This window comes from Hyperoodon ampullatus (genome assembly GCF_949752795.1).
Source record: "Hyperoodon ampullatus genome assembly, chromosome: 2".
Lineage (NCBI taxonomy): Eukaryota > Metazoa > Chordata > Mammalia > Artiodactyla > Ziphiidae > Hyperoodon > Hyperoodon ampullatus.
Window position 1 is genome coordinate 59,807,353 of NC_136915.1, and position 12,879 is coordinate 59,820,231.

General features: G+C 42.5%; 1 protein-coding gene across 2 annotated transcripts in view; it reads right to left on the bottom strand.

Annotated features, from left to right (window-relative positions):
- Window positions 1-8,283, bottom strand: part of WLS (Wnt ligand secretion mediator) — a gene marked incomplete at both ends in the record, with an annotated part of 104,821 nt that extends 96,538 nt beyond the window's left edge. For both annotated transcript variants that reach the window (XM_079726509.1, XM_079726508.1), the window contains one exon: window positions 8,178-8,283. In XM_079726509.1, the coding sequence (XP_079582635.1) occupies window positions 8,178-8,283 (106 nt within the window). The remainder of the gene's footprint in view (window positions 1-8,177) is intronic.
- Between the last annotated feature and the right edge of the window lie 4,596 nt (window positions 8,284-12,879).

The following is a 12,879-nucleotide window of genomic DNA, read 5'->3' on the forward strand; positions in this document are numbered from 1 at the left end:
TCCTCTGGGAATCAGATCTCTGGTGGGCCTGGCTCAATGAGAAACCCAAAGGGTGCCTTATCCTCATGATAGTGGATTCTTCACTACAGTCATCCATGAAATAGGAGGCCTCTGCCCCACATCACAGTTGAGGGTGGGAGCCAAGGAGCTTTTGTGACTTATTTGCGATCACGGAGACCACAGGTCGTCTGCAGGGTTACAGCCAAGTTCCTCTCCACTACATGATGCTGCCCTGAGACCAGGCACTCTCTCCCTGGGAGGGGTTCAGTCCAAAACTAAAAGCAGCAGATAACTGGCCCCCAACCAGCTCTCATGAGCTTAACCTCCTTAATCTGGGGCTTGAAAAAAAAAAAAAAACTGAACCAATCATTTACAGACCGGTTACCTTCTTCATAAAGAAAAATCATAATGCCTTGCCAAAACAAATGTAATAACTTGGCGTCTTCTTTCAATTTCTTCTGCTTTCTTGGAAATGTGTATTTATGGATAAAGCCTCTTAGTTAACCCAGGGAATTAACTAGAAGATTAAGAAGGCCCTATAATTCCGGTGGGCCAGTGAAGAAAGAACACCCTTTACCAGGGAATATTAAAAGAATAGAGTAGAAAAGAAAAAGAGGGAGCAGAAATTGCACTTGAAGGCCCAGGATTTAAACAGGCAAGTAGAGAAACACTAGCTCAGCTTGGGAGGAGTGGGTGACATAGGAAGTAGATTTTGGAAATCCAGGCATAAGTTATGTCCCAAAGAGAGGTTCTCATATGTTTATAGGGGCCTTAATTTTCCTTTCCTGAATCCATATTCTACTCCTATCTCCCTTCTCCACACCCACATTCCCCTCTCTTGTATTTAACAGCTATATTCAGGACCTATTGTGTATGCTAAGTCTAGCTGGCATTCAGGTCGAAGCAACTCTTTGACAAGTTTTCAATTACAACTCTCAGTTACTCTTTGCTGTGTGTAATAATTTCTTTTGCGGGGGGATGGGGTGTAATTTCTTCGGGTTCAGCCCTCTTCGGCATTGCCTGCAAGCACTGGCCAACATTTACAATAGCTGGTGAAGGAGGTTAATATATTTTAGGAATTGGGATCATTTGTATAGGAAGTAACTAGGTCAATGAATAGTACCCAGGCAGTGATGGGAGTACGTGGTCTGGGAAAGGCGTAGAAGCAGAAAAAGCCAGTCTGAGCTTTCATCTTCTTTTGAATCTGTGTAGAATGTTTCATCACACTTGACTCTTTGTTTCCCATAGAAATTGAAGGAACAATAGGAGGAGAGTGGCATTAGACTTGAGAGCATGGCTTGATTCAGTTCAGGATCACGGGCTTGAATGCCAGCCCTCTTATTTACCATCTCTGTTAACTCTGAAAAGTTCCTTAAGTGAGCCTCATGCTCACCTGAAAACTGGAGAAAGAACCTGCTCCTCTAGGTTGTTATGTTCATTAAGTGAATCAATACATGTAAAATGTTTTCCATAGTCACCCAATAAATCTTCAAAAAAGCAACAAATCATAATTAGCCAAATCCCTCACTACTGGTCAGATGACACTCTGATTATTGCTTTTGCTCCTCAACAAAATTTAATTATGGGTGGAACATGGTAGGGTGGGAGGGATGGAGGGGAGGGAGAGGTAGTGCTAAAGGGCTAAAGAACCTTAGGATTTCTGTATTCTAAAACATATGAGTTGCTCTTTTCTGTTATTTATCAATTCTTTTTGATTAGCCCTATTATGAAAAGGAAAAAATGCAAAACATTTCATCATCAAGTTTGAGAAGTTCAGTGCCTCAAGCTCCTCCTCTCCACTCCCATCCCTATCCAGTCACTTTTTCTGGGAACCATCCACATCTGGCACACTTGTCTATTCTATTGTGCCACCGTTACAACACCTCAGAGAAAACAGAAGACAAATGAAATAGACATGATCTTTTCACATCTTGATGCTCTCTGTCTCCCTTCATCTCAGAGTCTCTATTAAAACTGAGGGCAGTAAATCTCTCAATAGAGAAAATCCATCAGCATTTTTTTCAATAGGACATGTACCTATTCATGGCGTCAGCATGGAAGCCTCCAGTTTGAAATGCCCTCGTTATTATGCATGGGTGTATATATAAACAAAAATTATCCTTTGGGGAAACTGAATTTTCAACTTTCAGTAAGAGGCTCTTCTTTCAACTGCTCTCACTGCCAATCCACACCCTCTAAAAAACCTCTCCAACCTCAGTTGATTTCTTCTCTCTTCTTCCTTTGAAAAAGTCCAGACTTATATAACTGTATAAATGTTAAAACCACTAACTAGATAAAATAAAATTGAGTAATCTTCCTTAAGGTAGCAGAACTCAAACACTTTGTGGCTAATGAACTTGGCTGCTCAGCCAGTTGGATTATTCATAGAATTATGGGGACTGGTTAAAACCTGTAAGAAATTGGTTGGACTGGCATATATAGGCTTCTCAGAAGTTGTCCTCCCTTAGCTGGGTCAAGGCTCTGCTTTATTAAGTACAGCTGGACTCCATTTCACTTATCATCAGGTTTTATACTTTTTCTTTTAACATGTTACCTGTTGGTTAGAAATGAGAAATTGGTTGCATTTGCAGTGTTACTTATCATGTCTGTCTACATTCAAACCATTTCTATTCAGCCCTAGAAGGCAAGGCTTTGGGAAGTGGGGTCAGGAGCACCTAATGGTTGATAATTCTGGATTGACTGGAATCCAATCTGAGTTTTGACCCTGACTAGCTGGGTAATCTTGAGCAATTTTTCTAGACCTTTCTGTACCTCAGTTTACTTATGTGTAAAATGGGTACAACAGTACCAATGTGGCAAGGCTTTGCATGAATCAAATTAAACAAAGTCTGGCACACAGTACATATTTAACACATGTTTAGCATTATTTATATTGTTATATTAATATGTTAAGACAAAATATTAATATAACCCTTTGGCTTCTTATTTCACATGTTCTCAAATTCCCAGTAAATGAGTGAGAATTATCATGATATTAAAAACCTCATCATAAGAAATCTTTGGCTAGTGAACTTGGATTAAGAGGGACTCTTTTCTACCTCTGGCTCCCCGAGGTTACTCAGGCTTCAAGTCCCCTCTTTCCTAAGCCCTAGTCAGCATTGTAGCACTATGCTGGGTACACATTAGGCTCTAATCAATATTTTGCACACTAGGTAGGTAACATACATGAGCTCTAAGCTAAGGACTTTCACACAATTCCAAATTCTAAATCTCCATAGAAACACCTTTATGAGGAAGATAAGGTAAGAATCTTTCCTCAGTCTACATGGATTAAAAAAAAAATTTTTTTTTAAAGGCTGCATTACTGCAAAATGTCAACTAGCTAGGAAAGGCTTTGAGTCTAGATCTGGGTTCCAGGCAGGGGACTTGAAAACCTTACAAAGCCACACTATTATCTCAAGGAAATGTTTCTCACTTTGAACAGGGAAAAGGGAAAGTTCCAATAGAAGCCTAGACAGGCTGTACTGAATGATTAGATGAAAGCATGATTAGAGACTGTTAGCACTAGCATGACTCTGTTGCAATAACCAAGTAGATAGCTTAGATAGTTTTTTAAAAGTCAAATAATGTAATTTCAATTACAAAAAATTTCCCACTCTTTACAAAAGAATTTTTGAGGTTGCACAGTACTTCTACAAACCATATTAGATACTCTGATAGTTAACAAAGAAAAAAATGACATGGTTTAGTCAGATATGAAATTTTACAAAATAAGAATCAAATACAGAAAAATGTTGAGTAACATCAACCAAAAGCAAGTTCATTAGTTCTTTTCTCAACAGATACCCAAACACTGCAGGACTGCCAAGTATTGCATTATTAATATATGTTAAAATGTAATAAATACTACAACAAGTTTAAAACCTAATATATTGGGAGGGAAGCAAACACTTATATACTCTGCATAACTGTAATTTTATCTAATTTCTTAAAATCCTGCCCCTTTCAAGTAAGTGATAGTAGCAGAAGCAAAAACTCTTCATATTAATGGACCACAATCAAAACCATCCATAGTTTCCATTCAAACAATAATAGCACAATAATACGGGCTATATCATTGAAAAGCAGTAGATAAGTCTATGCTAAAATTGAGAAAACTGATTATATATGTGTGTATGTATGTGTATTATACATGCATACACACATATAATATTCTCAGCAATAAAAAACAAGAAAAGGCTGCTCACATACTAAGCCTTTGAAAGAAAGCAATCCTTCCTAAAAAAATAATAATGGGCAATTTGTTGATACATATTTGGGTTTAAGTTTGGAATATTCTAATTTATGGGTATGCTTAAAACAATGCAATAATTTTCTATTCATCCAATCCTGATCTTTATACTCTTACCAGTTTTAGAACAGGTGGGAACGGTGACCTGCTTTTCCAACCATTATATCTCCCAGACATGACTAATTTGAAGCTGAGCAAATTGCACATAATAGGCCAGGGAATCAAGTTCATGATTTTTCGTCGGCTGCACTCTTGTTTCAGCACACATGGTCTCCTTCCCCTCCCCCCTTCCACCACCCCTGCAGCTGCTTCTCTATGAACTAAACTCACCAAACGTGAAATCAAAGGAAAATTATTTTTTAAATTTTCTGCAGGCTTATTTTTAAGGAGGCTAAAGATTAAGCTATATCTCTAAAAATATTTTCTTTTCCTTCAGGGGTTCTTAAATTTTTAAATGAATTCTAAATACAAAATAAGTTAGCCACTTAAGAAACCTTCTCAATACATAAGAAAACAATCAGATGCATGATTTTATAATGACTCAAAGTTTTTACAAAAGCATGGCATAATTCAGTGAATTCTTAAGTACCCCAAATTCTACCACATAAGATATAGCTTCCCAGAGACTTCTTGAAAAATCCCATTAAAGGCTTAGCAGTATACAGACCCTGGCACAAAACAAACAAAACAAGCACAAAAACAAACCAAAAAAACCTTGGTTCTAAGAAGGCTGTTGGAGCAGGGGAGGATTTAAGCTGACTAAACCAAAACCCAATCCCTCTTATTTCCTTTTTACCTAGTGTTTAAATTTTTCCGCATCAATTCTAGAAGGCTACAACCAAACACCAGTCTGAATGCCACATAAAACTTAAGCACTGAAAAATTCATACAATTTCACAACTGAAAGGAATCTTAAACTCATCAACCTACCAATGAGGAGACTGAAGCCTGTTGGTTAACTGAAAAAGTGCCTGTCACCTCGGGTGCATGGTTTGTCATTATTGTTTGGGGGGGTGGTTGATTGTTTTTGTTTTGCGTCTGCGTGTGTGGAGTACTTACAACACCCTTACCATCAGGAGCTTTGCCATTCGGATCCTCCCCTTTCTAGGCTAGGCTGTCATGTTTCCTTTCATCTAGGACAACAGTGATCAAAAAGGAATTTATATACCAAGGCCAATTCAAAGTGAAGATTTCACTTTCTCACTTGGCCTCTGCAGATGAATTAGAAAGACAATGCACACCTAAGACATCGGGATCAATAGGGTTGAGCAGTGAAGAAGTTCTCTTCTCACTGGGGAGCGTGGAAGAGGAGGTTTCTGGACTTTACTTAGACTTTCCAGCCTACACACTTCTCCAGCTACTGATTCCACTCACTCACTTTCTTGAAGTTCCATCCTTTGCTTATTTTCACCTGCTTTCCAGTTTAGGGAAGTTTGGTGGGAAGACATATCACTTACCTTTTGTTGATATTTATTTCCCATGTTTGGGTCTTATAGCATAGCTAAGTTCTTAGATTTGTTTAACAGCAAAAAAAAAAAAAAATTACTCTACAACTGGTTGTGGTAAGGGCTAAGCCACTATTCAAGTGTTGCGGTGAAATGGATCTGATCTTTTCAGCCTTCAGGCCAGAACTAGGGACATAGCCTTGGCAGCTAAGGAGGAGAGGTAAGAGGTAAACGTACACAACAATTTCCCCCAAGAAGTGTTATACAGAGATAGTTTTCTTTTTCAAGCAAAGATGGAATTCAATCAGTTGATTTACTGAGGGGAATCTAGACCTATCACTAACTTTTTGAGATTGTTATCAGATATGGTCACTAATCAAGTTCTCAGGGAAAAACAACCCTTGGCACCACTTACTCCAAACAAACCCCTCCTTGAATATACAACTGTTCTGATCCTATGGAAACTCCAATGTCCAGCAGCCACTCACCAATGCCCTTGGACCTTCTCCACAGTACTAAGATTCCAGAAATTATGCTAGTTCCAGAAGTGCCCTAAGAAACCTACAACAGTGGATAATGGGCTAGATCAACTTTAGAAAAAGAAACACACACCAACAAATACCAGGGAACTATGTGTAATGGTTCACTGCTTGTGCAAAAACCTCAAAGAGGATGAAGGTCAGACAGGGATAATAGGCCAATTTAATTCTGAAAGCACAAGGTGCAAGAAATTTTAATTATGGTCTGCCACTGAAATCACACAAGATCCAATGGCATCTAACTGCAACTGCTCATCAAGGGAGACAAGAGGTGTAATTGTAACCGCTGCATAATCACCGTGAGGGCACAGAGAAGGCTGCCTTCAGCTCCCAGTAGAGAATGTATTAAGAGCCTCGAAAAATCCAATACAGGGAAACATGGAGATTGCACGTAGCTAAACAGGAGCTCCTAACGGGAGGGGTGGGGGGAGGGTTACAGGAATAAAAAGATTAAGCTGTTTGACCCAAATTGAGGATACGAGCTTGGAAAACTCTGAACCTCCTTCTGCTTTGTGGATACACACACAGCGAAAGGCACGGATCTCCTCCAGAAATTTCTCTCCTTGGTGAAGCTTCACCCACTCTCCTTTGTTTAAACAATTAGCTTGGATGTTACGGTGATTTACAATACCAGACTCCCTTTCATTTGTTCCCATCAAACCCAGTCTGGAGACAAAACGCCAGGCACAGGACTCGAGGTGCCCAAGCCTGTGCAGCTCTCACGACCACGACGACACCCGCGCCGCGCGGGCTCCGGAAAAGGGACGCGCGCAGAAAGCCCCTCCGTAGACTCTCCACTCCGCAAAGTTTTACAGATCTGCGAAATACGGAAGCCAAGCCTCTCATCCCTACCCGTGGCGAAGTTGGCGCTGAAGTTTGCGCCGGGACGTCCTAAATCTCGAGGGTAAGGGGAAAGCGACTGTGCGGAGAGGCGGGAGGATGGATGGAGATGGAGACACGGCGAGAAGAAGGGAGTATTTTTGAGTGGAAGGTCTGTGAAACCATCTTCTTCACCCGGAAGCGTGTTTGGCTCGAGAGGTCCGGGCGATGCACGCCAGGGGAGGTCTCCCAGGGGGGGAGCTGTCACCTGCGGGGTGCTGCGGCGGGGCGCAGGCCGCCCTCCTAGGCGCCAAGGTAGGACCCGGGGCTCCAGACTCACCGGCTCTTGGAGCTCTAAGAAGTGGGGGAGGGGAGATTCGCGAGAGGGCGGGAGGCCAAAAGCAACACCTTTCTGATACGCCTTTCCCCTCCGGCCTCTCCAACTTCCCGCAGCGCCATCCAAGGACTTTCTCCCACCGTACCTCACCCCATCCAGGCTCCAGGCCAAGGCTCGGACCTTGCGGACGGCCACGGCGGGGCGTGGGACGGGAGTGCGACGAGGAAGCCGAGGGCACGAAGGTCAGGACCCAAAATGCAAACTCTCAGCCCCCAGCTGAGACAACCCAAAGCGTTTACACATGCAGAGATCCCAGCCCTGTAACAGGGCTCTCTGGGTTTGCGCCGGGCGCAGTTCTCTGACTCTTCAGTTGTTCCTAATAAAGTCGATTACGTTGCCCTCCGGGAGCTGATTGGGAGGGAAGCGAGAGGAAAAGGGGGGGAACGCGGGAAAAAGCGGGGGGAGCGGCAATCAACTTTGTAACCCAGCGCTTCCTCGCGCGATCCGTCGCCATGCTTAAGATTCCCACCCCCGCTACCCCCCTCCTTCCTTTCAAGTGGATACTGAAACTAGGCCAAAACTTTTCCCCCTCCTTTTCTCTTAGCCACTAGACTGGATTGTGCCCCACGGAGCCCCATGGAGCTCTGCTTTCTTAAGCACAATAGCCGGACTAATTAGATCATAGAAGCAAGGCAGTGATACTGTAACAAGTAGCCGAAGAGGCAAAGAGGGAAGGGGCCCGAAAAGAGAGAAAAGGGGGAAAAGTTTGCAGCTCTCGCACTTACCCATCAAGCCTCCCACCAGAAAGGCGATGATTTGGAACAGGAGCAGAATCCCACCAACAATGCACAGCTTCTTGGTGCTCATGTTTTCTATAATTGCCCCAGCCATTTTTGCGCCCCCCTTTTTCTTTTCTCCTTGAAATAAATGTTTTAGGGTGTGCTTTTTGCTCCCTTTCCTCTCACGCTCCCTTCTCCCTCGCCTCCTTTCTGGGAGCTGCAAAACTTCAGGGGTGCGGGAGCGCGGCGAGGATGGGACCGGGACGGAAGACGCCCGCACGGATTCCCCCGGCACAGCCGGCTCGGGCTCCCCCAATGCCAGGAGCTGTGATTGTGGCCGCTCCGCCGCCTGTGGACGCTTAAAGGAGCAGGGAAGCGGATCACATGACGCCGCCTCCCTCCCTTTCTTCCTCTCCCTCTCGCGCTTCCTCCCTCCCTCCCTACCTCCCGCTCTTCCACTCCCTCTTGCCCGCCAGTGCGGGGCTCCGAGCTCTGGCGGGTGCTGGTGTCCGGCTCCCGGGTCTGGAAGGCAACCTGTCCCGCCAGGGGCTCGTGTCGTTTGGGGGCTGATGTTGTTGTTTAGTGGGTTCCCCCTACTCCGCTTCCCACACGTTTCGTCTTCTGGTGCGAGATTTAAATCCCCCGTGGGCAGCTCGGCAGACCTTTAACTTACGCCTTGACTTTAGGAAATGGTCCCCACCCCCAACTGCTAGAACTCTCTTTAGGAAAGAGGAGGAGAATTTTTTAAAGGGACCCAATAGATGCTTAAGTCAAAGCACGGAGATGCGGAATAAAGTCTCAGCTGGGCTTCCTTCTGCCTGATCCCAGCCTCGTTATTGGGCAAATACCCAGCTAAATCCCCCCCACTACACCCCTTGGGGAACCCTGCGCTCCAGCCAGATCAGGCCACTGTTCATTACCACATTATCCCCCTATTCCATAGGTTTCCAGAGCCTTAACCCTGGCTCTTGCCTTGAAAGAAAATATATTCTACCCCATCGGAGTTTTAAACCTCATTTAAAAACCAGCTCGCCTGAAAAATCTTTCTTACTTTCCAAACCACCTCCTTTTAATATTTCCGGGCATTAAGCCCCTACAATTCCTGTGTTTACGTTCTTACCTCCTATTGCAAGGACTTGTGTGTACACGTTTGTCTCCACCATTTAGCTGTAAACTCCTGGGGGATAGGGACCGAGTGCTCTTCATCTTTGTACCCCCCGTGGTGCTTAACAAAATTCTAGCTCTAGTAGGTCCTCTGTAAAGTTTTGTGGAATGAATAAATAAGTGAATGTGAAAGCAAGCCCACGGTGTGCATTTCAAAAGCCTGAGACCTTATTTGCCTTAGAGGGAACACATATTAAGTTACAATGTTTGTCCTCTCTTTGTAAGGATATATTTATATTTATGCTTAACTTCCAGGGGGAAAGGTAAGTGGGACTCTAGAGATTTCCTGCTCCATCAAGTCTAAATTCCTGGGCCTGGCTGTTCCACGTTACATAAACTAGCCACTTGGCCAGTCTAACTCACATTGCCCCACAGACCCTTGGTTTGGTAGCACCCTATTCTCACACATACACAGTTTCCACCACCCACCACCCCTTACATGCCTAGTTTCTTGTCCCTCGCCTCCACCTACACCCTCTTCATGCCAAGGGAATATGCCAAGTCCTGTCTCCTCCTCTACTCTGTTCCTGATTTCTCGGTGCCCTTATAGAAGATGCCATGCAGGTTACACTTAATAGAAGTGTTCGATTCTAATCTCCAGCTAGACCAGGAACTCCTTAAGGACAGGTGCCAAACCATACATATATAAAATTCCATCTCCTTGGAGTCTAACAGTTTTTAACAGTTCTGGGGATACAGTTGTTATTTATTTATTCTTCCCTTTAACCAATAGGCACATATTGCACCCTTAACTTGTCCCAACTTTTCTTTTCTAAGTACTTGAGGATACCAAGATGTGAAGACACTTGCCCTTGACCTGGAGGAGCCCCAGACTAGCTGTTATTCACTGAATAGTGATTAACCATCTTTACTTTACAGAACAGCAGATCAAATGGCAAATGGTCAGAAATAGACAGAATTGTTGTGAACAATAGCGGTCAGCTCTTTGGTACCCAAACATAGATAGACCAGCGTGGGTTATTTTTGCATTCCTTCTTTACCTTTTCAGAATCTTACATCATTTTTTTCCCTGTCAGAATTAGTTCCAGAGCATCATAAAAAGAAGTAAGAATGTCCTTCTCACCTTACTGCTAGTTAACTCCACATTCTGTGTTCTCATCTCAACAAGCTGGCAACTTCCACACATTTAAATAATAATGCCTTAGGGTTAGAATTCCTTTTTTTAACATCAAGGGATATTTCTAAAGTAAGGTTGACAGGATTCAATATCAAGATTTACTCTCCATTTGATATTACATTTCACTATTTAAGAAGAAAGAAATGGGTGTCCCACGCACTTCAAGTTTGAATTGGATCCATAAGATATTCTTGGCTAGTTGCACTGGTTTCTTCATTTAAGATTAATGAGTCCTCAACTCATTTTTCTATCAACTGCTACAACACACCCCATCCCCGTAGCTCCCAAATGCATCTCTTCAGACTAACTGGCTTAACTCTTTATGTTCCAGTGTCCACATCTGGAAACCAGAGGCTTGGGATAAGATACTGGTTCCCCACAAATATGATCCCCTATTTTGAACAGGCACTTATATAACCATTTTTATTAAAAAGAGATATTTCTAATTGCTAATAAATGCTTCTAGCTTGCCTGAGATTACCAATATTGCCAAACTGAGTGTAGGGCAGACAACATGCAATATTCATCACCATGAACTGCTTTAAAAAATTCACAATGTCTATTATGTCTTTATGAATATTAAAAGTGACTATCGGATCCTTATTTCCCAGGGGAATAACACAGATGAGTAGAAAAGAGCATGAGTGTTTGAGTCCGCTGGATCCCAGCTCTGTCTCTTGCTATGTGTGATCACCATAAACCATTACACAGTCATTTACCCACTCTGAGGCTCAGGTTTCTCATCTGTAAAATGGAGATCATAATAGTACCTACCTCATGGTATTCTTGCAAGATATGATGATGATGATAACGATGATTATATTTAGGAACCCTTAGAAGAAAACAAAAATTTTGTGTTAAAAGACTAGTAAAACTGATCACTAATTGGTTCTTTCTCAGCTCTAAAATTTTATCATGTTATAATTATTTTTGGAAGCATATTTTAGGATCAGTCTGGGTGATTAACTATTTGACAAAAGTGCTAACAAGGCCAACATCTAGTACTGAACTCTGAACAACACTCAGTGAACCTTAAATATAGATATGCTATTCTAAACTCTGCGCCCAATCACCAGTAAAACACTTTTTTGGAGTCATTAGGTACATTGTCCAAAAGACAGATAATCCAAGGATGCAATCCAACTCTGCCAACTGAAACTGATCATTCCAACTCCACGTCGCTAGACTTTAAGTTGGGGATCCTGATTTATCCATTGATTTATTTGAAGGGTTTGGCATATGGAAGGTCATAAAGATTGCAGTGCATATTTATTGAATGGATGAATGAATGAGTGAACGAATGTATGAATAAATGAATATCTAACTGCAGGTGGATTCACTGCAATTCCTCCCCCTCTCCCAACCCCCATTCCTGTATAGCGTTCACTGACTAAATGCCTATCTGGCACATTTTCCTGCGCTGAAGTTTGCACATCTATCTATATATGTGCTGCATTGTCACCCGTGGCTGGCAAGCTCCTTAAAAACAAGGAGATATGGACTGAGCCTTTGTGTCTCTCACAGCCCCAGCACGGCAACTTGCACAGAGCGAGGCTCAGTTCCTCAAGTTGAGAAAGCCCCCTTTGGAAGCCAAGGGTGGCATATCATTATTGTCATCGCAGTAAATGTAACATAGAAATACAAAAGAGTTGCACCTACCTACTCAAACACGTAATTTACTTCTCGGAGGGACCTAACAAGAGTAATAGTCCCACTCTGAGGCTTCTCATTCTCATAAATAGCTTTTATCCATAAATAGCATCCCCGCAGCTCCTCCGTTGTTGGTATTTTCTCACAGTTAGTGCCTGTGAATGCGAGCAGGCATTTGGGGTTCACACTCTATTATTCAGCGTCACTTTTCTCCCTCACTCTGTCTCTCTCCCTGAATGTATATATATATATATTCAGTTTCTTTTAAAATGCTTATTTTTTTTCCACACGGAACCGCCCTTCCCTTCTTTCTCTGAGTCCCATTGTCTTGTTTTGTGTATACACACAAGACCCTTCCCAGCCCCCTCCTTCACAGGCTAACCTTGGGTAGGAACTATGTAGAACCCAGAGCTTGGAAGACAAGTATTTCAACCTGATCTTTAGATGAATTTGTTTAATTAATAAATACCCCGCCACCCCTCCCTTTTTACATATCAGCACCTGCCCTGAAGTTCTCCATTTCACTTTTTCTTTCACATTTCGCATACATTTCAGACATTAGGCTTATTCATGCCCAACTTTAAGTCTTACTAATTGTGTAAATAAACTTGAGAAAATTACTTACCTTTTTGGTATTTATTTTTCTTATTTCTAAAAAAAAAAAAGGTGATAATATAACCTCATAGTTTGTGGTGAGCATTAAGCAAAATAATGTTACAAAGTGCCTAGCACAGAGCCTGGCACAAAGTGGGCACT